At 39.2% G+C, this 27,942-nt stretch overlaps 1 protein-coding gene across 1 annotated transcript in view; it reads right to left on the bottom strand.

The window, feature by feature from the left end:
* NCKAP5 (NCK associated protein 5) overlaps nt 1-27,942 on the bottom strand; it is a gene marked incomplete at its 5' end in the record, with an annotated part of 361,891 nt that overhangs the window by 46,588 nt on the left and 287,361 nt on the right. Inside the window, 5 exons of the mRNA XM_084264849.1 lie at nt 5,832-5,910; nt 10,096-10,273; nt 10,908-14,761; nt 15,246-15,437; nt 18,533-18,637. Coding sequence (XP_084120975.1) covers nt 5,832-5,910; nt 10,096-10,273; nt 10,908-14,761; nt 15,246-15,437; nt 18,533-18,637 — 4,408 coding nt within the window. The remainder of the gene's footprint in view (nt 1-5,831; nt 5,911-10,095; nt 10,274-10,907; nt 14,762-15,245; nt 15,438-18,532; nt 18,638-27,942) is intronic.

The raw sequence follows: 27,942 nt of genomic DNA, 5'->3' as shown, positions 1-27,942 counted from the left end.
TTAGGTCCTTCTGATAGAAAGCTCTGCTTATGAAGTGTGGGGTTTTTATTATCATATATATAGCTTCACAGTACGGCTACTGGGTGCTGAATAAAACAGTACTGGAATACACAGATAAGGCTATAATCTTCAGTATTTTGATACCTCAATACAAATAATTATAATGCTGACATTTCAAGTCAAACCCTCTCATATCTATAACATATAATGTGTCCCACGTTTGTGATCAGTACACCTGGTAAATTGCTATCAAGTTGCTACTTAGCTAAAACCTACGAGTTGCAAAATGTGCAATGAAAATGTAGTTTGATCACTTTTTCTTCATGTATGGTGCTGGACTTTTAAACACAATATCAAAAATACAAACACTTGCTTTCTGGAACATTAGGAATCATGGGAATGCAACCAAATGTTCCCCAAAGAAGACCAATCCCCCAAAAGTTGCTTAAAAGACAAACCCTCATTTCTTTGGCTGGATTGCCTTTAAATTAAACTGTAAAATCTTTCTGCAAGGTTGTTCTTGGAAAGTAGGAAAAAAAAAGATGATAAAGGCTGCTATAAGGCAGATGATTATCAAGAACTTTAATGGAATTGAGTGCTGGGCTACAGCAGAGCTACAAAAGAATCCCTTGACCTCAGTGTGTGTTTTTATTCTAGCACAAAGCAGTGAAGTCTACAATGCACTTTTAATGTTGCTTTGATACGTGGAAGCCCAACCCTCTATCTAGCTAGAGCCTTTTCAAAACCCTTTAGAGAATCTGCAGGTATTTTCTCTGTTTTATAGAAATGCCAGTATCTACAAGGTTCCCATTTAATGTTAGATGAATCAATTTTGAGGAACTGACCTGGACCTCTAACCAAAATTTGACAAAAATTAGACCCAAGTCTTTTTTCAAAGTTTCAAAAATCCTGACTACATTTATCTTCATAATCTTTTCCTGGCTCTGAATTTCACCTGAAATACTCCAAACAAACAATATGGGTCAATGTCACAGTAAATTTCTTTCCAAAACCTATGAATCTTTTGCCTGTGGATTCTAGCCCCAGCCTGCCTCAGAGAATATACTCCCCATACAACTTCAGTAGGTAGCATCTTGTCCTTCCAGTGGAGCAGATAATACAGATTCACAAAACAGCAGGAGTTGAAAGGGACCTCTGGAGATCATCTGGCCTGATCTGCCTGTTAAAGCAGGTTCACCTACAGTATGTTGCACAGGATTGTGCCCAGGCAGGTTTTGAATACTGCCAGAGAAGGAGATGCCACAACCTCTCTGGGCAGCCTGTTCCAGTGCTCCATCACCCACAAAGTAAGTTTTTTCTCATGTTCATATTGAACTTCATGTGTTCCAGTTTGTACCTGTTGCCCCTTGTCCTGTCAGTGGGCACCACTGGTAGGAGTCTGGCTCCTTTCTCTAGACATCCACCCTTTAGTTATTTACAAGTGTTGAGCGGACCTCAGTCTTCTCCAGGCTAAGCAGCCCCAGCTGTCTCAGCCTTTCCTCATACAAGAGATGCTCCAGTCCCCTCATCATCTGGATACTTTCCAGTGTTTCCCTGTCTTTCTTCAACTGGGGAGACCAGAACTGGACACAGATCTCCAGATGTGGCCTTACCGGGAAAGAGTAGAGGGGTACCAGCAAAACCCAGATATATTTTGGACTGCTACTACTAATTCTTGTGTTTGGTCTCTAGAGCCCTCACTATGCTTAAGCAAATTGTGGGTCTGTTCAAAATTTAAGAAATTATTTCTACCAGTGAAGTCATTCTGACAACAAAAACCAACCTGCAGTGATGTCCCTGATGTCAAAGTTCAACAGGCTTTTATTAACAAATGAACCTGGCCTTTCTGTTTAATCAATGACATATTAATGATAACTTCAAAAGACAAACAATTAGTCCATACTTTCATGTACTGTCTGAAATTCAGTGCTTTTAGATCAGAAGGGCTTGTTTGATTCATTTAGGAACTGCTGAGGGTAGAATGGCCACTGGAAATCCACTGAAGTGAATAAAGATATTTATGCATAGAAATATCTGGGAAAAAAAACCCTCTTTCTTTGTATTGAAACCTGAGTACAAATTTAAGAAGACTTGAAACCTTCTCAGACACCTCTCAGCTTATTTAGACTGGTGCACATATGCTGAGACTGCTTTTTGTGTGAAGCTTGAGTGCATCAGTAGCAAAAAACATATTCAATGTGGACTCCCTTCTCTAGTGAATTGGCACCCAGTTGGGGTGACAGAGAAAAGGGAACAGGATCCAAAGAAATTATTATCATGCAGCTTTCAAACATGGGGTCTGGTAAATTGCCAGACACAGGTATACTAGAAGGGAGATTTTATATTACTGTGCACCTCTTCTTTCAATTTAGCAAAACCAAAGTGTCAGCAAAACACTTAAAATTGTTTAGATCAACAACTGACAATAAATTAAAAACCCAGCACCTGGCATTTTACACTTTTTTTGTTTAACACACCCAGGAGTATCTCATTATTAGGAAGTGATGAACCAGCACTATCTTACATAATACCAACCTTGAAGACTGTTCAGTTATATGTATCTTCTTTATTAGCTAACTGGGAAGTACTGATGTGACAACTACAGCAACATGTGCTTCTCCTATTACTTCCTTACCATAGTAAAGAACATCTTCCCTGGTTAATCTTAACTTTTCTGCATCTTCTATACATTCAGCTCTATTTTGTTAACAATTTAGACCAAAACCAGTAAAACAAACCCATTGAAGTATAGCAACAAAATCACAGTGAAGTTTGTTTTCTTAAAGCAACTGGTCATGATGGTGAAGAATGCAGTAAGAAATTAATTTAAAGCCCACTGAAATTTTCCAGATTTCAAAGATGCTCCTGTTCTGGAAGAACCCCCGACACTATGGAACTATTCCATGAAAACAACAGATCAAAAGCCTCCATCAGGACATGAACTGCTCAGAGGACTGAGCAACCACCCTCTTTGATCAGACTAAGGACCTGGCTCACTCTCATATGCTTGATGGCAGTGAGGCATAGCATTTACAGAGCCATCCTTTCTCATTTATTGCCTTCTGCTTCTGACAACCAGAAGCTTAGGACCTGACAACAAAGCAAGCCAAATTGTCTCTCACATCTCAGGTAATCCTCCAGACCAAGTCCTTTATAATATTCACAGTTCTTCCCTGTGCATGGATTTGACCAAAAGTCACAAGCTGATGTAGGAAATGTTCCAAATGAAAGTTTGTTAAAGCTGCAGAGTTTCAGACTTAAACACCAACAACAACTTTCTGTGAAAACCTTTGTATCAGAATAACACCAGAATGGGTATCAAGGAATTCAGAGAGAGTGGTGAAGGGCTGGAACAGGCTGCCCAGAGAGGTAGTGGATGCCCCATCCCTGGAAGTGTTCAAGGCCAGGTTGGATGGGACCCTGGGCAACCTTGTGTAGATCCAGGCCTGAGGTTGGTGGCCCTGCCTGTGTCAGGGGGGTTGGAGCTCTATGATCCTTGGGGTCCCTTTCAATCCATGCCATTCTATGATTCTATGATTCAGTAAAAGAATCTGAACAAGACCTAGAAACTCTTGCTATTCACAAAGAACAATGAGGACATACAGCAGCAAAAGTATCAGTGGAAGATGAAATACATCCTGAAGAGAGTGATGGAAAACACAGCAAGATACTGATGTAGGAATATGCAGGAAGTGCACTTAGATCTGTGCTTTTAATTTCCCAGGCCTGGGCTTGTCCTGCTGACATAAGTAATGACTGGTACATTCTGCATTTAGACTCACTGTGCTGATGTTAACATTTCCTCAGACCTCTATTATTTTTACTGTGCAAATACTACCTACTGCACATAACGTCTCCCATCATCAAGGAGTTTCCTGACATTAGCATCTAGATCCTCAGAGCAAACTCCTTGAGTTATTCTAGATGGTCTGACAAGGCAACAGGGATAGCTGGTACCGTGCACTGAACCTTTAAGAGACAGCATTGTGCAGGGACAAGAAGAAGCTTTTGTAATTGGTACAGCTCAGACGATGGAAAGGTCTTTGTAAGGGCTGTAACAATTTCCCCAAGGGCAGTGCCTGGCATCTCTGTAGCACTACATACTGTGGACTTGTATAGACCTGGGTCACAGACCTACCTGTCACTTAATCTATGTCATCAGCCCTGAAAAAAGTGAAGAGAAAGGTCTTCTCTTTGCAAAAAAGGACTTTGGTGCACAGGAGGGCTGGACCCACAGTGAGGACCTCCTCCAGCTAAATGAGGGCATCATGAACCCAAGGCACACTGAAATCTGGCTTTGGGGAATGCCAGTCAACCTGCTCCAGAACCACTACATCCAGCCAGAGACTCAGATTTGGTGCCTGTGGGAGAAGTAAAATATTAACACCCTCAAAAGTCACGTGCATGACATATTACAGGACCCAGTAACAAAGTAATAGGTCAAAATATATAACTAGGTCTCAGCCACAACCACCAATTACACTGATGAAGAAAGGAAGGAAGGAAGCACTGCATTCTTTTCAGAAGAAAGCTCTCCAAACAGCTGGTTTTTTCCTGTCTAGTATCTGGATTAAAAAAAATTAAACCCAAACATTTCACATCAATTAAAAGTTTTCAGAATTTTTGGGTGGAGGCAAAACACATTTCAGTCTGAGGAAAAACAATTCTGAACAATCTTAAGGGAGGTATTCTCTTTCGGGCAATTTCTAGGAACAGAAATCAAGTCCTTTATTCACAGAGTGAGGAGCTTGTACTTATCTTTTCAGGGCTAGCACCTACCCACTCACTGAATCTCCTCTGTCTTACACTGCATTGTTCAAAGATCTTGCTATTTAGTTGGTGTAAGGGCGACAAGTTATGGCTGGGTTATTAGAGAGGGAAGAGTTCAGGCATCTTTTCTGCAAGTGAGACAGCCAGAGTTTATTTGGCTGCATTTGGGACTGAAAAAGAGGTACAAGTCTAAAAAGCATGTAAACATTTTCCTGTAACCCCAAAAAGAAATGTGTTTCCACATGACACCTCTGTTTAGCCTCGCTTGCTGAGTTGACAGTATAAGTGAAATGAAAGAGCTCCTGGCTAGCAAAATCACTTACAGGGTCCTGGAAACACGGAATCAGATTTTACCTATTGCTGCAGCCTCTGCCTGCAAAGGGAACTTGCTAAAGGAGAATCTTTTTCATTCAGAGTCAGTTCCTTTTAGTGGTGACGTATCACTCTAGCACAGATCCCAGACAAGCTTCTGTTTTGTCCTCTGGTGCTTATTAAGTGTTTTAACAAGTCCTGAGGTTAAAAATCAGTACATGCAGGGCAGATGGTGCTGCCCTCCTCAAAAGCATAGAGCAAAGGTAACTTTATTTTCAGTAACAGCTTTAAGGTCTTCCAAACAGACCTGGTTTGCTATTCCTTCTAGTTTAGTTTATCACAGTGGTTATTCTGCTGTTCAGAACTTTATTCTGAGTTTTACTAATTCAAGGCCTGATGACACAGTTACTGCATCCCTGTATTGTTCATTCTGAATGTGCCATGGCCACAACCCTGGAGTTAAGCACTTAGATATAACCCACTGGTTCTGGAGACTGAACTGAACTTTCACAGATTCAGAGCTCTTCTGTCAAGCATTGCATTGATCCACAATTGGTAATAGTATGTACTCATCTGCTATATAGTTGGTGAAACCTGGCTATCCAGGACCAGAGCTAAACGAACCCTAAAGCTGACATTGGGTGGACAAGAAAATGAAGGAATAAGAATTAAACAGGTTTTGGTTTTTTTTTTTTTTTTCCCAAGAACTGAGACAGCAATAAAATTCAGCATAAAATGTAATTTTGTACCTATCACATGACTCTGACATGTAGTCCTTGTCATGGTGTCCTCTTCTTCTTCTTGCAGGTTTTCTGTGACTACTTTAGCCTGTACATAGTACAACAACAAAAGTGAAGAACATCTGTAACTGTTTAGGTTGCTTCATTATAACTACAAAAAATCTTTTCAGAAATAAATCAGAGTCAAGTTATAGGGCAACTAATAGTGGAAGTAGGTAGCCTATCCCTTCAGTGACCCATATCTAATGATAACAACTTCAACTTCCTTCGAAGTGCCAATATGCAGCAGTCCAAAAATACCCTTGGAAGATGCAATTAAAAAAAAAAAAAGCATTATGCTGTGTCTTCTGATCTCCTATTTTCTTTAAAAATACCAGATTTCAGATTTTATGCTAAAAAAAGTGAACTTTATGTGCATGAGGTATCTAGTTCTGTTTGCAAACACTGAACTTTAGCATTTTTGTTTCCACCTCTGTTTAAAAGCATTTATTAGGCAAACAGAAAGAAAACCTTCATTTAAGAATGCAGTGCACACTAAGAGCTGCTATGCGTTCAAGTAGGTGTTATTCAAATCCCCTAGATATTCTGTTTTTCAGATCTAGGCACAGTTTTGCTCTGTTCTTCTGACTATTTTCTAAGTGTATATATACCCTGAGTATCTTCCTAGCATGCAGTGAAAACCCTCTCCATTACATGTCATCAGCAGCCATAATTCAAATATAGGGACATATTTTTCTGCCACGCTATATAAATCAAACAGGAATGAAGATACTTTCAGGGTGATGAGAGAAGGGAAGCCAGCACTGCAGAAAAAAATAACTTTCAATATCTCAAGAGATCTTCAATTATTTGTTAATCACCCTCTGCTGTTTTAAAACACTAACAGCACGTTCACAATAACATGAAATACGTTCTGTGATCTAAACGAATAGGATTTATCATCATTTGCATGACATATCTTTGATTGGGGTATATATTTGCTTGGTTGGCTTACACAAGCAGCCCCTTTCACCTCTTGAGACTAGCCTCAGCAAGGCACCAAAGACTCGCTCTGTAGATTTCTAAACATGCATTTCTAATCCCTTAATCCCAGGGATTTGATTATGTCTTTTTTCTTCCGAAATGAGGCTCTTCAGGCTATGGAAAATGAAGAGGGGAGTATATGATCGTTTGGCATCGAATTACGGGTAGAACAATCTCTCACATTTGCAGACTGCAGGGCGGTCTGTGGCTTGCTGCTGATGTGACATTTCACAATATTAGGATAGATCTCAGAGTATTCCCCAAACACACAGACTGCAGACAGACAGTGCTATACAAAACTCCTGGTGTCTTGATTTTGGTGCCACGCTTCCACCTCACAAAGTAAAGCCCATGGCTTTTCTAAATTACACTGGGCTGTAATAAAATCACAAAGATGAAATGAAGCAGTGCAGCACAAAAATGATTCTATCTCACCTTAAGCTCCAGCCAAGGACATGAAAAAAGTATTGGAGAATGTGGAATATCCTTGGTGTGGGCTAAAGGATTATGTATTTCTGTTGGCTGGCCTTTAGAGCAAAGTGCTTTTTTGATGAACACTAACGGGAAGCGTATTCCTCTGAAGGTGAGTGCACAAGGCTGCCATTGGTGGAACATTGCTTTTTCCATAAATTCAGTGGCAGGCAGCAATAATGTTCTTTGCATGAACAGAAACCAGAGGTAATTGGTGCGTATGCTACTGCACAAGAGTGCCCTAAGTCTCTACCTGGCACATCATAAGAGAAGAGATTTAATAATAAAAAATTAAATAACCTTTAAAGGAAAAACTTTTTAGAAAATTAGTGTTAAGAAATGTTATGGCTACGATTTAAAGCAGCTGTATACATATCACATGCAGTTCTTAAATACAGCAGCTTCCGCACCACACCCGTGTGACTGAATGCATCTTCTCAGATTATGGTTTTTTAAAAGATTTATACATTTATTTTGTCTTTACAAGCAAAAAAAAATGCACAATGGGCCATTCTACCACATGCAACTGCTGTCAGTCACAGCTATCTGTCCTTTGCTATCTGCTTCAAAGCAAGCAGACACCAAAGAATAACTGGAAATGATAGTAATAGGATGCATAATCCTTGAATTTAAAGATTTTCCATTGTTTTGCTTGTAGGAGTTTGGAGAACAAGATGAAATATCACATACTGTGGAATCTTAAGGTATATCTCTTTCATAAGTTAGCATTAAGCACTGTAAGCATATTTTTAATCTTATTATTCTAGATATCCTCAGTCTTTTGGCACTAGATATTTCCTTCAGGTGCCACAAAAAACCACAATATGAAACTCACAAAGATGAAGCATATAATGCAACTTAATCTTCAAAAACAATGCAAAAACTACTTTTGATTCCAAGCAAGCAAAAGAACATATAGTATAGGACAGGTGACTTTTCCACATGACTAAACACGTCCTTAAAGGCCATACAGTATAATTAGCATTTCTGCATTATTTATGTATATTAAGGACAATCTTCATAGTTCCCTGATAAAGTGTTTCTTGAAGATACACTTGAAGTTCAAAATGACTATTACTGCTGCATTTAGAAAGACTTCTACAAAATGACAGACAAAAAGCACAGCAAATTATTGCAGCATTAGAAAAGAGTAAGTTAGAAAGAAATTGTAGAAGCGAGGCATAGAGTTTTTTGTACTTCTGTACAGTGAAGATATACCCTAAGCTGTCAGGACCATATTAAATGGGGCATAGTTAAACTGAGTGGCTCTGATAAGGGGCTCTGCTTTGCTATCAAAGTTCTAGATCAGTTGGATTGAATTTCCTGCATATTGCACATTTCCAGACTTTCATTCTCTCTCTTTCCTTTCAGTGACACTACAAGGACAGCCTTAGATATGCTTATAATTTGTGGTTTTATAATGCAGGAGACATCTACATTTTCAAAGAAGAGATGATACCACAGGAGTCAGGAGGAAAAAGTTTCCCAATACATTCATTCTGCATACGTTCCCCATAAGTTTTAAAAAATGACCTTGTAGGTGTTCTTAGGAAAGACAACTGCATTAAAGTGAAAAAACCTATTTGCCTGAAGTTGAAACTATGTGTGGGATACTTTAACCTTGAGCATCCCAAACATCAGCACTAAGCTAAGAGTTTTTCCAGTTCCCATTATGATGCTTTTTGAAATTTGTTTCACCCTTGAAACACATCCCTAAGAGTTCATATTTTAAATTCTCTCAGATGAAATAGTTGCATGTGATGTACCTCAATAACTCACTTTTATCAGAACAACAGTAATAGCCTCAACTTCATGTTCAGTATTATATTTGGCACAAGTTTTCAGACTATTTTGTGAAAAGTGCAAATATTGTTAATAATCATAACAATACGGTCAAAACAGCTACAATGGATGAGAAAAGAATGCTCAGCCAGTTCAAACATCTCTGTTCTCCTGGTACTTGGACTTTAAAACATCATGGGAAAGGCCCTTGCTGGGCAAGAAACTGTTCACTAAACTCTAAGGTTAATTACTAGAAGCTTGACAAGGGTGGGCACCATTCAGTCTGACTTAAAGCTACAATCCTAGCCCCTGTCTACACCTCGATGCAGAAAAGTTACCACTCACATAACCTTTCAAGAACCAGAATCTAGCAGCCAATGGAAAATTTTTCTTCTGACTTGCAGCATTCCTACTCTCTGAGTAAACTGAAGTATCAAGTGTAGTTAGTACCTTATTCAAGCATAAAGCTACAGTGAATTAACAGGGAGATTTTCCATGGTACAATGAGAGAAATGGGTCAAATATATGGTTTTGCTTTTAAAAGATTCCCTCTTAAGTGACAAATATTCCCAAACATGGTCAAATAGTTTGCCTTTTCTCCACCAGAAGTGCACTTCGTAGGCTTAATGATTTCTGTAATGTTCAGAGGAATGTTCAACACTGGCATGCAATTTTCAGGGAAAAATAATAATAATAAAAAAAAGCAGCAAATGGTCCTATTATTTCACTCTACTACAGCATGATTATAGCATCACTGAGCATATATCTCCACTGGAATTGAACTGCCAACAGAAGCAGTAGGATCTTCATGGCTAGCTGTATAATCTGGCCTATAGTCAAGCTGCCAACTTTTGTATTAATTCACAATTCTCTAGCTACACAAAATCTTTCTATCATATATAAACAGTTATTATCCTGTTTGTCTGTTCTGGCAATATGGAACACATCCAGAAGTTAAAAAGAAGGTAATAATGTTTTCATGTACTAAAGCACTTACCAGGGTCTGATTCTGCATTTCCATATCAGCCTTTGTGTTGCTGTTTTTCTTGTGGTTTCCTTGAGAGCTGATAGAGTTGCCATGAAGAGAGGAGCCCTGGGAGCTGCCCTTCGACACACTCCTGTAGGAAACATTATTTGATCCACTTTCTGTCTGCTGAGCTGCTTTCTTATCAACTCTGCAGGTAGAGAGTGATTCCTCTGATAAATTACATTGCCCTTCTTCAATCACTCTACTTTCCCATTCCTTTAATGTTTAAAGTAACCTCTCTGTATCTTTCTGTCTCTAGACCTTTGAGTGATAAATGTTTCTAACTAGCCTTGATCAAATCTGTCACCTGCAATTTCAGGTAGTATATCAATTTAGTCTTTCACGTATAATGATTTATATTATATTTGGGACTGCTGTGGGGCAAACGTGAAAACACAGTATAGCAATTGCTAAGTTCTTCTGTGACCAAAGGTTGAGGTGGCTAGAAATGTAATTAATTTGGACTAGTTACCAAATATATGTTTGCTGGTTACAATACATGAAGATGGAATATATTAAAACATGTTCCTAATTATCCTCTATCTTTACACACCATCTGCCTAGATTCTCGATTCCTGGAATAATTTAAATTTCTATCAACTTGGATGTAACTTGCCATTCTTTAATTTCAAAGACCATTGGTTTGGTTAACAAAGTAACGTGAACCAAATTATCATCTCATTATTAATGTTTTTCCCGTACAGCTTAAAGTCCGGACAGCGTTACCTACAGCCTGCTACAGTGTACAACACCACACCCCAAATTGTGTTCCAGAGTTTTACCTGTTCAAAAGCTCTTTCATAAAACTGTCTTTTGGTGAGTAGGTAGCTGTGGTGGAACCTTCAACTTGTTCACACTCAATCTCACCAGGCGTGCCTTGTGCAGGTCTCATCATTTTGCTTTCCATGACATCAGCTAAGATGTCACCGTGGTCTGTTTTCCTGTTAATCTCATTTTCTATTTCACAGTGTTGTTCAGTTTTCTTTTTTTCTTTTCTTCTGTCTAATTTTGCCTGCTTAATTCCAAATCCTGAAACTTTTGCATCTTTTTTTTCTACTTTTGTTTTGGGAACCTCAGTTTTCCTGCTACTCAGTGCTGGGAGCTTACTCTTCCGAAAGCCAAACCAACTAGCTATAGAGGGCCCAGTCTTCTGCTTAGTCTCTGCAGTGGGAGATTTGGTTTGCCCCTGGCCCTTCTGCACATTTTCTTGGATGCATAACATGACTTTCTCCTCTATTGTAGGTTGCAGAGCTGGTGAACTCAAACCAGTGGTAACCTTCTCAGAGCTTTCTGCTAATTTTAAAGACATTTGCTGTCTTCGTGACTTTGTTGGTTCCAGCTTGTGAGAACACTTTATTCCATCTGAGCTTTGAAATGATGACATTTGTTTGGAAGATACAGCAGCGGATGCTTCTAACTCCAATTCTGCTGGCAGAACAGTTTTTTTACTTGGAACTTCCTGTTTACAACTTTCAGTGTTTTTCTCACTCTGGACAGACAGACAGCGTGCATCTCTCTGAGAAAACGGCTTGTTTCCATCACACTTTGAGGTGTTGTGAAACAAGTCTACTTTTGGAGATGATCTGAAAGGCAGCTTGCTCGGGCTTCCATGCTGGATATTGCAACTACTCGTATTTCCAAGAGAACTTTGTCTAGAGTACAAATTTTCTGTGGTTTTAGGAGAATATGAAAAAGTCTCTGGTGTCACTGCTGAGCCAGGAATAGCTCTGATTTGAAGTCCTTCCATGGCTGAGTTCTGCCTTGTTAGAGAATTTCCTCTATCTGAAGTGTTTGTAATAATCTGAGTCCGTATTTTTCCAAGTCCTTCTGTCACAGGGGCAGATGGCTTTTCCCCTGTATGAATGCTGAAACTCTGACTACGAGCTTTCGCTCCATTCATGCCCAGAGCTGGCTTCAAGTGTGACTTGTTGCTAGATGAAACAGATCTCTTAACTAATTTGTTTTCTAATCCATCTCCTCTGTCTACCACCACGTTGCAGCTTTCATGTGAATGAGGTGACGCTGTGTCCATACTAAATCCCACAGTAAAATTATTTTTTACTTCAGCATCAGACTTGGAGTCTTTTAATTCCCCGTCCGTTGCATCTCTGGTGGTTACACATACAGATTCATTTTGCTTGTACTTACTTGAACTCACATTACTTTTGGAAGCTGCATTTATACTGTCTTTTTCCTGCTTCCCTGGGACAGTAGAGCTCTTTCGGAGAAGTTGGGGAGATTTGACAAATAATTTCAGTCCTACTGGGAGACGGGTTTTCATTCCTTTCTCATTAGAGCTTTGAGTAGCATGTGCATTGTCACTACCATGAAACAGTGTTGACAACGGGGAATTGTTTACCTGAGACAGTAAAGGCTCACTTGTGCTTGTTGAATGACATTGAGGAGTTGCAGGGAGAATGTCTGGCATCTTTTGTGGCTGATCCACCCCACTATTGCTGGAAATATCTTTTTTGCTGGAATATGCATCTTGTGAAGAAGTTGTTTCCAATGATGGACAACCTACAGAAAAGGACCTGGGTGTTTGAACATCCGTGTGGGAAAATTCACGATTCCTGTGGAGACCCAGCTGATTAGGGGGTTTTGGGCAGACTTGCTTTGTGGAAACTTTGGGAAGTCCTTGGCATGCACTATGGGGCTGCTGAGACACGCATTTATTTTGCATAATTGCTCCTGCATTTTCTTGGAGGTAAGATAATTCAATTTTGGCCCCAGCAGATACATTTTTTGCTTTCATTTCATGACTAGATTGATTATGAAAGCCAGAGTTCACAGTTCCTTTTAGTGGTGATGATTTCAGTATATTTTTTGCTGTTTCACTAGGACCAGCTCCTCCTACCTTTACTGATATAGGTGGTGAATGAGCATAATTTGGCCGAATCAAGAGGGATGTTGACCTGCCTGGAGGAAGGGGTGGGGATGGTGACCGGTCTTCTACAGTTGCTAAATCACAATGAAAGTCTCTGGTTGGAGGTTCTCCATAGTCACTGGGCTCTATAAGGTGCTGAGGCAACAGTGGTGATGCTAGACTCTGACTCTTTGGGTCCTTTGACCCATCAGCTCTACCTGAACGTTTCAAGCCGGGCAGGGGGTGAGCAGGGGGCTTTGGAACCTGGAAGTCAACTTTTGAGTCAAAATGACGAGGTGGACTTTGTGCCTTTTTGAATCTTGAAATCTTTACAGGTGGCAGACCAGGTGCTTTTTCAAGGGTAGCAGGGCCCACTATTTGAGCTGCAGGTGTCTCCTCGCCCTCCATCATTGCAGTTTTTTGTGGAGAAAATTTACCTCTGCTGGGTATTTTAGTCACGTTTGGCTTTTGATTGATTACTGCATGCACAGTGGAGCTTGAATTGGTCTTGCATGATACATCATACACTGGCTTCACTAGTTTTTGTCGTGGAGAATTTTGCAGTGCCACTCTTTCACAATGTGAAGATTCACTGCAGGTCACGGTGACAACTGTATTTTTATTCCCTGTATTATCTTCCAGGGTCTTTTTCTTGGTTTCATCTTCAGGTCTTTCTAAAGCAGTGTAGTTTCTGGCACTGGTTCCTGTCTGCAAATCAGTTATTCCCTGAGGTATAAGTTCAGTATATTCTGCACTGGACCTAGTTTGTGGCTGGTTGATTGAAATTTCATTTCTTGTTACAGTGACAACTCCAGTTTGATGTGAGCTGAATTCAATAGGCTCACCATCCTCAGCATCAAATATTACCATAATGCACTCTTCAGAAGAGGTCTTTTTTATAACCTTTTGTTGTTTAATGAAATTACATGTCTTTGGTCTAATATCTGAGTGAGCAGATATCTGGTCTTCCTCTTTGTCAGAAGATACAAAGTGAGAATTCTCCGTGACTTTGAGCATGTCAGAGGTCTTTGCGTACTTCTCAGCAAAAGGAGTTGCTAATACATCTGATGGACTCTTCTCATCACTGCTTTCTATATGCAATTCATCCAAGACTTCATTGTCATCAGTATCTGAAAGCTGAAAATTAAGGTCCTTCCAGCCTACATTAGCATGGCTTTGATTTAACTGTAACTCAGGCAGCTTTGCTCTGGTGCATGATTTCACTTCTGCCTGAAAGCCACTGACAAAACTAGTCAATTTTTCAGGTCTTTCCTTTGAATTAAAATATGAACTTCTTTCTGGCAAATGTTTCCTATTAGGATCCCAGTCAAAGAGACTGTCAGAAATGCTATGAGTTAATTTGTTACAATAGGTCCTGCAGTCTTTGCTTGGTACTTCCTGCAGCAACAGTAAGGACGAAGAGTCGTCATCTGCATCATCGTGTGAATCTGAATCATAAGAGAAAGTTTTGTTATGTTCAATGCAAATACTTCCCATTTCCAAGGGCTTACAGTGCATCTGTTCATTATGGCTGCCACACTTAACTCCAGGGGAATATATTCCTTCATTAGAGTTCATGCAATCTTTGTAACCCCATTTTGATATTACTGATGGTGATTCAAGTAGTATTTTTTGCTTCTGCAACTTCTTCAGCCCTTCTAAGATATGGTTTTCCTTGATACGAGTTGGAGGTAGATCATCTGCAGGACTTGAGAGGTTGCTTGGGAGCGAAGAACCAATGCTTATTCTTTTATCCCAGCTTATGGATGACTATTAAAACAAAATAAAACTCACATATTACTCACAAGTGCTGTTAATAAAAAGCATCACCATTTTAAGTAGAGATTTAGGAGCTGCAGAGGGCATTACGTTTCATCCATTGCTATTAATAGCAATGTTCTTTTTTAATAAAGGATTTCATAGTGGTGTGAAGGCTGCGGTGCATTTAAAACCTGTAGGAAGAACAATGTGAATGGAAGGATTAAGATAAAGAAGAAGAACAATTTGGACTGTGAAAGACAGAATAAATGTCAGAATGAATGAGGAAACTGTGAGCAAATTGAAGCGATAAAGGAATTGTTAAAAAAATTAAAAGGGGGGAAGAGTAAGAGGGAGGGAGACATCAGGGAGCGAACCCTGAGTTTACTGACAACTGCTTTAGATACAAAAGGAAATGGGGGAAAAATTCTGAAATAGGCAGCTTTTCAGTTAATCTTGTTTCAGATTAATTTAAGCTAATAAATGTTTTATTTACCCTTTTGCTGCATGTCTTTCCATCATTCCACGTGTAGGAGGAACCACTGGAATATTCACTGCAAGCACTTGAGAGGGAGAGTTCACTGCTACTGCAGCTGCTCCGGGGATACAGGCGGCTAGGACCTGTCATATTTAATTGACTCTGGCATTTCAAGACAGGTATACTGGATTTCACATTCTGCTGGCATTCCTAAAATGTGAGAAGAAGTAGGAATACCTTACGGACGGAAAAAGATCATTTAACTTCCCTTTGATTAAGAAGCACAAAGAATAAAGCAAGCACTTACACCTTCCCGTTATGCCACTAGCACCAGGTGAATTTAATACAGAGAACTAAATTAGAAACTGCTAACATTTTCATTTGTTGGGGGGGAAAATCCACAATCCCCCATGTCTTCTTCTTTATTCTTGAACCAGTATTCTGCTCTTTGTCTGCTAAAGATTATTCTGAGTCTAGTTGAATTATGCTTTGTATATAAGCAGTGTGCTCCAGTAAGATACAGAAAACAAAGTTATAAGAATACAAGTACATCTTGACAACCGCGTTATAGCCCTACAATGTAACAGATGAGGCTGTACACCTTGGACAAGGTAAATTAATTTAGTATCCCAAGCAGAATGTCCACTGAGAATGGAATCTCTCCATTACAGTCTAATTTTGGTTTCCTATCTAGTTCAAAGCTTTGTCTAAGAAACTCTCTGACGTAGGACAATCCATCTTTGTGTCGCTCGCAGACAGATGAAGCCTCTTGCTTATGCAATTTATTGACACTTTATGGCTGCCTTTAGTACTTGTGTAGTTATCGCCCCTCTCCAAATGCAATTTCAGCTGACTGTGACTAAGTGCCAGCTTTGAGGAAGAGAGTAATGAAGAGCAGATAGCACTTTAGGTAAAATATTAAACCTCCGTAGGAGTATCTAGGATGCCTTTAATTTGTTTTCCAACTAATACGCTTGTGCCTAACAGTGTTAGAGCTTCTTTAATGTTAAGTGCCTGCACCATTCTGTTATGCTATTCTCCAGTTTCCTTACAGAGTCAGACATCGTTTTAATTACCAGCAACACCAGGCAGAGTGACATGACTGTTTAATACAAATTTGCTTTGGATTTTATTAAGGCAAGATGAAATAGTATTTATTGATTTTTGTATGCAGATATACCTCAAATTAATTTTGTTTAGATGAAAATACTACTTTCATAGTCAGGAAGACACAAGAAATGTAAATTATTGAATCCACAGAACAATTATTAAAGCTGTATATGGAGCAGACAGAGCTTCTTCATGCAAAAACTCTTAGTTTGTAGGCTCTTCTCACACATTAACATGTTTGTTGGCCTTCTGCTAATTTCTTCCATTTATTCCCTCATGTCCTTCCATTTATTACTACTGGGGTTGAACCTTTTTCAGTTAAATGGGAGAGAGCAGAATTTTTACTGCTGAGGAGTTCATCAGTACAGCTGTTCATTGCTCAAGTGGCATAATAATGTTCTGGTTTTGACAAACGTAACTACAGGGCAAATCATTACTCTCTGTCATAGGCAAAACCTATGAATGGGAAAATCATTTAGAGGTAGCAAGAGCACATTTCACCTCTGGGAGTTATTGGTACATGTTCTCCTAGGAAGTCAAACAGATGCAGGAGGAACAGGCTTTAAATCTACTGGCTCTGGGAAGAATACATCTTTCAGCATCAGAGGCAGGCTGATGCCTGGGTTTTTGGCTCTGAATGAGACTTTCTTGCTTTGTTGAGACAAATTAGTCTTTATTTCTGACACTGTGGTTCCCATGGGAGACCCTCTCTAGTCCGATTCCTCAGCTATGATGGCGTCACTCCTTGTAAGGTTGACTGTAGAGAAGCCAATGGCAGCATCTGCTTCTTCTGGCTATTTCACTGCCGTTCAGCTGTGGCTTTGGGAAAACATGTCATCTCAGATTTCTGCCTTTTACACTAGGCTATCTCCTAGTCATCACAGAGTTTAAGGGAAGGATGCAGGTAAAATCCTTTCCTATAAGAACCTCCTGTAGGAGGAAAGAGGAGATCACAGCATACTGACAAGTACTGCCTTCCCCTCCTGTCATCTCTTGCTGGGCTGAGAGCCTTTGCAGGAGAAAGGCATTTGGTCCTAGTTTTAGCAATGGCGAAAATGGGGATATCTAAGGAAAGCAAAAGAACAGTACATTACAGTAATCATCTTTACTGTTTAAGAGAAGAGAAAATGTGCAAAAAAATACCATGCCATTACAGATTCTGAAGTAGGGTATCTGCTCAATTTCCAGATCGCATTCAGATCACTAGAGAGAGTGGAATTTTCTCCTACAATTTGCCTTTATTCTCTAGATTATCAGAGGAAGTACTTCGAATAGTATGTTTATGATGCGTTAATTAAATATATTTAACTTGCACATGGGTCTATTAACTGACATGGTGAAATTTTAATTTTTTTTGTAATCATGACTCTTAAGTTATTACCTCTAAGGAAATTAGACTAAAAAGGCCTGAATGTAGTATTACAATTTAAATACATAATTTTTGCCAGAAATCACAGAAAATGGAATCCGGCTATTAAAGACACAAAACTCACTATTAGAAAAAGCCTAACCTGAAGGCTTAATTACATATAATGAATAGGGTCATTAGCAATTTTTGAACCTCTGAAACAATGCCTTTTCATTAAAGTATGTATTACAAAGGAGATTACATTTTTTTGTTGACACTACCATACTTCAAGATCAAAGGCGCACACAGGTTCAGTGTTCTGTTCCTGTCCTCTTTGTTTCCCTCTATCTTTATATGACTTTTGTTTTTTAAGCTCCTTTTCCCTTTGACAGTGAAACATGAAAGCCACGCTGGCTAACGTTTTGCCAAATAAGCACAAAGCTAACCCCATCTGAAGAGGAAAAAAAAAATGCAGAGCCCATGAATTTTTAAAAGTTCATACATAATATATCATAAAAGTAGGATGAATAATACGGTGTATGGGCTTTAATAAAAAGCTCCTTGACCATTTCTCAGGGACGCTGAGATGTAATCAATACCCAAAAAGGTATCTTGGGGACACAGCGAAGATTTACGCTTTTTTGCACAGAGTGACACTATCTGCTTACTATATCAACTGAGGACACAATATTGAATTTCAGAGAACAGAAAGAAGAAGAAGTACTGTTATCTGCCTCAACAGTGTTTCAATTCAGAGATCAGCTTTATGGCTCATCCCTGACATCAGGCTTCAGAGGCAAGAAGGAGGGTTCCAAACGAGGGGTACAAGGACAGCACAAAAACTCACATGAATCTGAGCATCGGCAGTTCGAGATTGCATGAGGCTTCTGTTTCGTTCTATTTCGGAAAGCAAATCCCCAGATGAGAGGTCTAAGAGGCGTGAGTGGAGTTTCTGGGGGGGCAGAAGGGAATGAGCAAAGCATAAGCATTTGTCAAATACGCAGCACATCAGCATTTTTACCATTCCAAACTCTGCTGTTAAATTTCAAGGGAAATGAAGACCCCTGAGGTAAAAGAGGATTTGTTCTCCTTTGAAATGTTGCTCCTTGTGCTTACTTTGTCCAAGACTTCCTGTTCCTAGAACAGATCATTCTTCATCCAAAACAAACCATCCTTTTTCTTCTAGTCACTGTTTTGCAACTTATCATTACTTCACACACAACAGTGACAAATGAACACGACTCCCACCATTATCCACAGAGTTTGACAGGTTTCCGGAAAAAAGCATAAAAATGAAGTACAAAATTAACATTTATAAATCAATCAACACGTTAATGTTGTTTTATTTACGAGCTGTTACACCTTGAGTGAATGATTGCAAAAGTGACCCTATTTTTAAACAGCATTGATCTGCTGAAGGCCTCCCTTGCACACATTTTAACTCAAAGTCATTAATGTCATCTGTTAGGAACAATTAATGTGAATAGAAAATAATTGCATCGGGGAACTAGGGACTCAGAGGATTTGTGCATTAATATTCACACACTGTTCGATTATATACACAGTCCTTTTTTCAGTTTTGCTTGGAAGGATGGCTAAGCTTGTGCCTTTTCCTCCATGTTCACCTGTATACTAATTACTGAGGCTTTCAGTGTGCATTAAGCCTGATTTGTTTTAATTGCAGTTTCAATAAAATCCGTGATTTATGTGAATGTCTTGGACGATGACTTCAAAGGAAGAAATAGCTGCAGTCTTGTCAGTCATTGGACCAACATATCATGTAAGAGGCAGTATGGATCTGACTCACAGTCCACTGAAATCAATGAAAAAGGACTTTTTAAAAAAAACCCAAACAAAAGGACTTTGGTACAGGTTCTTTTCATTTTCCCATTAATTCTTGAGGCTTGCAACCTGAGAGACCACATCTACCCCCTCCTCAGCACCAGGGTGCTCAGCTTGGAGGAACAAACAATGCAGACCCTGCCAGGGCGCTTTGCCAGGAGGAACCTGCAAAGGATGCAAACCATGGAGACTTGTCAAGGCTCCATGAGTGGCCCATCACCCAGCCCATCCAAACCACCTGGTCAAAGAGGGAAAAAGAATTGGCAGTCATAAAGGCCCTTCCTCACTGTGCAGTAGTTGTCATGGCAAGACAGGTCAGGGCCCTGAAACATCAGTCATGCAGTATCTTATGCCCTGCTACTCCCCAGCCCGCTCTCCTGGTAACCACTGCAGGAATTAATCTGCTAGAGAACAAAGCAGGTGGCCATTCCTACAGCCCCTGCTATCTGCATGCTGTGCTTCAGGCATCTATCCCAAACAATTTAAAAGCTACTAATTATAATTTTGGGAGTAATATCTCAAGAGTTACATATGCATCCAGGTTTCTTCACGAGATAGTACCTGTTGCAGACAGATTATGGAAAATAATTTCAGTGCTCAATATTCTGCATAAGCATATCTTGTCCAATATATTGTTGAACAGATTAAAATGCTACAAGCGCTCAGCATCCAATATACTTTTCATTATAAATATTAACTGCATCCAGGCTATGTGTTTTTTAACACTAGTGATGCCTATGGTCTAGTTATTCAGCATGCACCTTTCAAAATGTTAGAGTTACTATCAGATGTTTGATCAAGATTTAAGGTCCAGGTAAAATGCCTCCCCAAACTCACAGATTTACTGACTTAGTACACCTGTTATTCTTGACAATAATTCCAACTGCATCTCTGGACCACCAGAGAATTCCACTGTTTTCAGAGCCACGAGACATCAGTGTTATTAACAAGTGGAGTACCTGCTCTTTGCAGAGGAATTAATTACTTTCTCCAGTGAAACCAGTCACATGATTTTTGCTTCCAGAGATATTTTAGCAGAAGTTAATACATCCAGACCTGTTCATTAGAGATGATGACTGGGGACATCTGAGATGGATGAACATTTACACTTGAATGTTTTATTTTCTCAGAAAAAAGTATCCTAGATCTAGTGCTGTAGGGGTTTTACAATTGCAAAGCTGTCTTCCCATTTTTCCAACAAGGCAACATCCCAACAAGGGAACATCTATGCATCTCAATATGGAAACCAAATACGCCCCTATAATATCATTCAATGGAATTTAGTCTGCTGCTGATATTGTCCATATCAGATGTAAGAGCAGAGATCATGTCAATTGGAACAGGCAGAAAATAGACAATTTTTGGCCAGTATGAAACACAGCCCAACAGACACCACTGTAAATGGCTCAGAGTTACGGGGGTCCCTCCACAGCAGCTCAGCGACCAGAAGGAATCACAGATTCACAGAATTTTAGAGGTTGGAAGGGACCTCAAGAGATCAGGGGGTCCAACCCCAAGTGGACCAGACTGCACACATGTAATGCTGTGTTTGAATCATCTTTGCCAGCATTAAACTCCGTGACTCTATAAAGCTATTCACAAAGGTGAATCAGCAGACAAAAGCAATTAACAAAGCAGGAAATTGTGTTCTCAAGATATATAATGTGATTATATTTCTGTATCCAACAAAAAATCATCACATTGGGAATATTTCCCCACACACATATGCAAATAAGCTAACAGACACACAGCCAGCACAATGACTAGCATTAACAAACAGCATAACAAAGTTTGAGATCATTAATTAAATGTAGTCACACAGCACTGAAGCAAGTCATTCAATTACAAAAGAAGAACGATAAGAAAACTGTTTTTCTTTCATTTATTTTTTCTTACTTCTCAAATTTCTAATTAAAAAAAAATTGAAAAACCCCTCCACTATTTGTTAAAAGAAACTCATTAATGATCCATTTAAAATCAAGTAACAGATTGTGTTAAAATGTTGTCAACAGAATCATAGCACATTAACTATGTATCTTGATTCTGATTTTTTCTCAGATATACAAAATGTACTGTGTCCTCTATGGCTATTTTCAGATGACAGTCACATAACTAGATCAAGGACTTAGTGTTGCCTTGAGCATCGCACAACATTAAAACCACCGTTGATGCTATTGCGATGCAATGCAACAAAAGGTAGACGACAGCACAGAGTGGCTTCCACAGGAAAGATCACATCAATTTAAATGAATGTGTAAATATGAAACCAAAGAGTTACAATTATAAATCCATGTGACCCACTTCATTTCTGGGTATCCTGTGTAATGCTGAGGGGAAACCGGGCAATATTCACTCAGCCATGGTGGGGAACGTCTGGGCCTCTCTGAACACAAGAAACCATCAGGAGCACTGGACAGAAGGAAAGGTGACTCTTATGGAGGTGAATACAGCACAGGCTGGGCCAACTGGCCTGGAAATTACCCTGCACTGAGTACTGCTGGGCCAGGTGCCAACTAAAACGTTCACAGCATCTTAGCTAGACTGGACCCATGTCTCTACAGAAAGTGGGTGCTGAGAGGTCCAGAGGCCAGGGCAGACCAGAAAGGGCCTCTCTGGTGCTGCCTGTGGCTGGTAGCAGGAAAGCTCCTCCTTCACCTGTGAGATTGATGCAGAAAAGGCCATGCCCTTTGTGGCTCAATGTCAAGATTAACTCCTGTAACCCACATAAAAAATAAAAACAAAGCAATTGATAATTTAGGTGGAAACCTATTAAATCAAGTGCAATAGGAAATACAATTATCTGGCAGGCAGATAACCAATCCATCAAATAGTAGGCCAGTTCCCCCTCACCCCAGCAGCATCCTTATTACAGCTTTCTAGGAAGATAAAAGAAAGCTACTACCTGCTGGCATGAGGCAATATTACAGAGAGACTCCCCTAACTATTGTGCCTCCTGACTGTATCTGTGCAGAATATCTATCAGCTCCTATCTCCTTTCTGAAACGTCTAATGGCCTGCAGCATTGCCAGAACAATTTTCAATGAATTATGCCAAACTGTACACGGCTCTCCAATATTGGATGAGTTAATTGCTATTAAATCAATTGGCTTTGTTTTTCTCACATGAGCCAAAGCCCATCATTCACAAGAAAGAAATTCTCTCTCTAGGTTCTCAGGAGATATTTTCATCCTGGCGCCCTGTGCCAGAGCTGTAAATGTTTGTTAGGTGCATGTGGCCGCCTTTCATCGCTGCTGTTACCTGGGGCACCACAAACCTGAGAAGGCAAACTCTGAACTGCTCTCCTACGTAACACGGCCACTGCCATCGGGCTAGCAGGGAACACCTTTTCTGCAGCCTTCACACCACCCATTTTTAATAATGCTCTGCACAAAGAAGGTTCCACTCCAGTCCACAGGCAGCAACAGCACTGCTCCAATTCTACCTCTGGTAATAAGTCTCAGCAACTCCACCAAAAACGTGCAAAACCCCGTGTAACACAAGAAGAGTGCTGATAAGGTGATCCTTTATAGGTGTGATAGAGGCTTATGAAAGAAAAGAGCTCTTTTCAGCTGACTTTTTTTCACAATCATCTGACCTGTCTCAACTCTTCCTCTTCCCTTGTTCATCTTCAACTCTTATGCCCCTGTGAAGCAGAGTGCAGCTATGCACTCATCACCTCTAGGATGAGCTTTGGTTTCAAAGCTCTTCCAGAAACAGTTCTCTATACTATGTTTCTGTACACCAGACAAGACAGGAGACCAGTGGAAGAAAAAAATCTGATTAGGTATGCAATTTATGTAGTATTAGCTTATGCAGAAATATCATATGTCATGAAGCTATATCGTTATTATTTTAGGCCTTAGATACACTGCAGAGGGGATGTTCAGCTGGAGATGAGAGACCATCACCTATTCCATCAGAATTTACCCAGATTAAGAATAATGTGGTATTCCAAGTGTGAAGAGTGAACTTCTCATACACTAAATATTCTGAAATAAAGGAGGAAGTTAAGTATAAGGAAATAAAATAATAAAACCCGTGAAAGTAGAAATAGATTTTGCTTTTAGACAAATCATAGTTTGTAATACATATGCTTTTGACATACGGTAATTCTGCTTTCTAAAAAGAGCAGAACAAGTGCTTGTCAACAGAAAACACCCAAGTATGAAGCGAAAGTGAAAGCTGCAAAAAGATGCTTCCATCTTATTTAATTCTAATAATCACTGACATAGGAAATGTACTTGCAATTGTACCCTGTGCACATACAGCAATGCCTGGTGGTTTACTGTATATAATGGTTGTCATGAAAATAAAATTATAATAATTTTTTTCAGCTCTTAGAAGTTATACATTTGATAGAAAATTCAGAATTATGTTCTACTTTCCTACCATTCACTTCCTACAAACAGAACTTCATGGCCAACACTGTTTAACTTTGTAGTAAGAGAAAATTAGTCTTTCCATTTTCAGTTTATAAGGCAACAGCAATTGTCACACTGAGCACTTTCTCCTAGTTAACCAGCTTGCTAAGGAACTTGCCTTCATCTTTCCAGCTGCTTATTGCATGTGAAGAAAGGCAGCTTCCCAGCAGAGGTCTTGTGCCTGGCATGTGCCATCTCAGATTCTTTTTTATACCTATATCCTTTAGGACAAATTCAAGGATATTTCACAGTGGAAAGAACCATGCTTTTTTCTCTTCTAATACTCTAATAATTTGCTTTGCAATCATCATTTATCCTAACAGTGTGAAGTTACTTCTGACTGTGGCTATTTCTTCTAAATATTTTATCTGAAGTCCAGCATTATGGTGGTTCAGCTGCAGAATAGAGGGTGGCTTTAAGAAGCATTCCTATCCGTTTTACCACTTTTCAGCAGTGCCTTTCACATGACATAAGGGCTCCTATGCCCTTATATTTTTGTTGCCAGTTCTGGAAAGAAAACTTGGCCTTATCTTGTAAGCTACATAAGGACAACCACATAGGTGTACGCCTCTAGATTTTCACAAGTGTGTTAATTTTAAAGGATATGGAAATAAGAAAATAACTGTTATTCCTGAGGGAGGGAAATGTTCAGCATTTTCAAAGGAAGAAACACTAGGTTCAGACACTAACTTTTCTTGCTCTCAGCATTAGGGTAGTGTTCTGAGTCCATGTTCACTGGTAGTAACATGAAAGCTCAACAATTTCTCTGGATTTATAGCTTTTGCTTATAAAATCTGTTACATGTTTACAGGTTTTGTGGTATGAATTTATTTTACAATAAGTATTTAGATTCCTATTTTCACTTGAACAAATGGCAGCCACGATCAATTGATCTGTGCCCGTGCATTTCATCGAGCACCAAAATTTTGCATCAAGCAGCCAGGGAAAAGAAAATGACCAATTATCAGTGAAGCGCAGGAGCAAATAGAGGTTCCCCACAGCTCCCTTCTGGCCCTACTCTTTTGCTGGGGAACTCTCCCTAGAGGAAGTACAACACGGGTAAGGCGAGTTTTCACAGGAGACATCTAGGAGAACATGTGATATGCAGTCTCTCTCCTTTCTGCTACTTCTGGGCCATGTTTAACCACATACAGGACATAAAGCTGTGAGGGAGACACTAGCAGCCTTTGACCATTTACAAATACTCCTCCCTTACCCAAAATAATTACATACTCATTGCTTCTTAGACACCTAGAAGCCATTAACATACCTCTGGACCAGCAAGAATGTCCAACATCTGATTGTAAAGCTGATGTACCACACTAAGCTATTTTCTATTTCTCTGTTGCTACAGGCACCATTTCCAACAGACCAAGCTGGTAAGGAAGATACCTGACGTTTGGCAAAAGCCAGTAACATGAAATGTTACACAGCTCAGTCCGGAATAGGCAAAGCAGCTCAGAGTTGGTGCACTGTATTTAGGATGAACAGGCATGTTGTTCTTTATATTTAATATTCTGCTCTTTCTTAAGGTCTGTCTGACATGGTAACTAAAATTAGGCTGCCCCATGTGTTGCTGCTATGGTTCTTAACAGCTGTATAGCAGGAGACTTACCACTGTAGGTGGTTGGATTTATTTTTGGTGGGAGGAGGCTGTTAGTAGTTGGCAAGTGAACCCCAGGATAACTCTCACAGTGGTATGACCAAGCAGTTGGAGACTGTTATTTATTGGTCTTACCTACAGCTGTGTAAAATACAGGAAACATTCACAAATGTGCAGTACTGCTCAGTACTAACAGGAGCAAGACTTAGTCATAAAATGAATATTAAAGGTTAACTGTAAAATACATTTTGGTAAGCTAAATCAGATCTTAGCACAAAAGAGAAACTTCCAGACATTCCAGAAATTTCAAGTGGATCTGAATTTTCCATTAATCTCATAAAATACACTTCCATGAAAGTTCTACTTTACTGTTTTCCATTTTTGTTGGTTTTCCCTCCATCTAGGCTGACACTGCTAAAAAACCTCGAAGCCTGGTGATACAGAAGATGCTAGACTTTAAATTCAAACCTAATACTAACAGTGGTTTGTCAGTTTTGCTGGCAAATCCTCCAGGCGAGTTTACTGAGACTTAACTGACAACATCCAAGACAATATACAAGGGTATGATATTACAAACATTTGTATGGAAGATTAGGGTTCTAAAACTACATCAGAAAATCCTGTTAACAAGGCAAATCCAGCACAAAAAAAAGAAAACAAAGGTTTTACTCGTGTCTGCTTCAGATTTTCCAGGCTTGCTGTTCTCTGTTATTATCAAGACATCCAGAGATGGCAAAACCCAGTGAATTACATTCCAAAGTAACTCGGAAGGTTGGAAACTTATATCCTAGGGTATGAATTGGGAGGTATTAAGCAGAAATTTGATGCATAAACATAAATAACATAATCTCTCCGTATTCTTCAGAGAGTTGACAACATTAATGTAAGCCTAAAATTACTCCTGTTCCAAATCCCTTAGTTTTATTAATTTTTATAAACTGCTTGAAATAAAAGTTACATTGAAAGACAGAAAGTAATCCTTTCTGATCCTGGTTTTCATTTTATAGCTCTATCAGTATTTTCAAGCTCCAAGGCTCCAAAGTGTGAGTTCTCATTTTAATAGCACTACGGTAGGAGTCTGTAAATATTACAGTAATGATAAAATGAGCTAATTTAATTTCTTAGGAAAATGTATGTATAAAGTTCCCTGTGGTTTGTAATTATTGTAAAGTCAACAGTTTACATCAATGACCTGGTAATCAGCTAGCCCGAATGTAAATAATTAATGAAATAAATGTTTTCAATGAGCTTGCTCATGGAAGACTCCTTGGAGTACAGTAAAACAGGAGGTTTGTGAGAATAGTATTGTAGAAGAGTCGAGCCTCTTATTAAGCACGTATTGGCATTTTGTTTCTTATTAATTTGGTATAAAACAGCAAATGCTTTTTGTAAATACCTATTGATCGAACAGTAGTATGTTTACTACCACTTTTCTAAATGATCATGTAGATGCTATGAATTATGGGAACATGAAAGACAGAATCCTGCACAGCCCAACACCATCTCTTGTTACGTTGCTCACAAACAAATCCATTTTTTCTCAACAGTTCAGCATGGTCAGAGTCAGTCTAGGGAACAACTTCATACTGAACACCTGTGACAAGGAAGAACTACACCATTAATCTTTTATGGCATGCCCTACACATGCTATCTATGCTTTAGCAGTAAAAAGGTGGGCTGGTTTTTTATTATTCCACTGTATTTAAGAAATCCTTTAACCTGAAAACACAGATAAAAAAGTACTGATGCTTCAGTCTCACTTACACAACAGGCATCGCATTATCAATCATTATATGATTAAATGATACTCTCTAATTTCAACATGCTGTTAAAATTGCTGATACTGTGACAGCCAGTGATGTTCCTGGTAGATCAACGTAATTTTGGTCTTTGTCTTTTGTGATTCCTACAGTTTAAAATTCATTTTCACATTCACTTTCTGACTATGCCCCAAAATCATCTAAAGGAATTAGGCAGACCTCAGTACGATCTTGTTATTGACATTTATGTTGATCGATGTTGGCTCTTACAGAATTGGAATCTACAGATCAATTCCCTTATTAGATTCGTTCTCAGTGCTGCCATGATCATTTTATCACAGAAGCTGCTGCCATCAAATGCTGCTTTATCACTTTATAATGGGATAAGCTGAAGCTTTCCTCCAGCATATAGTTGGAATTGAAAACTGTCTGAGATCTAAATTTTTCCTTCACAGATTTTCAAAAATATCCTTATTAACTGAATATGTCTATTTTGAAAGCTATTTTAAACTCAATTTACCTAAACAGTAATAATTTTTTCCTACAAGACTATTCCAGTTCTCAGGGTGGTAAAAAAAAAATATAATAAAAAGGCTAACACTGGAGACTGCCCTAGATCTATTAATCACTT

Source organism: Gallinula chloropus (genome assembly GCF_964237585.1).
Source record: "Gallinula chloropus genome assembly, chromosome: 5".
NCBI classification, from domain to species: domain Eukaryota; kingdom Metazoa; phylum Chordata; class Aves; order Gruiformes; family Rallidae; genus Gallinula; species Gallinula chloropus.
This window is presented reverse-complemented; position numbering and strand designations above follow the sequence as displayed.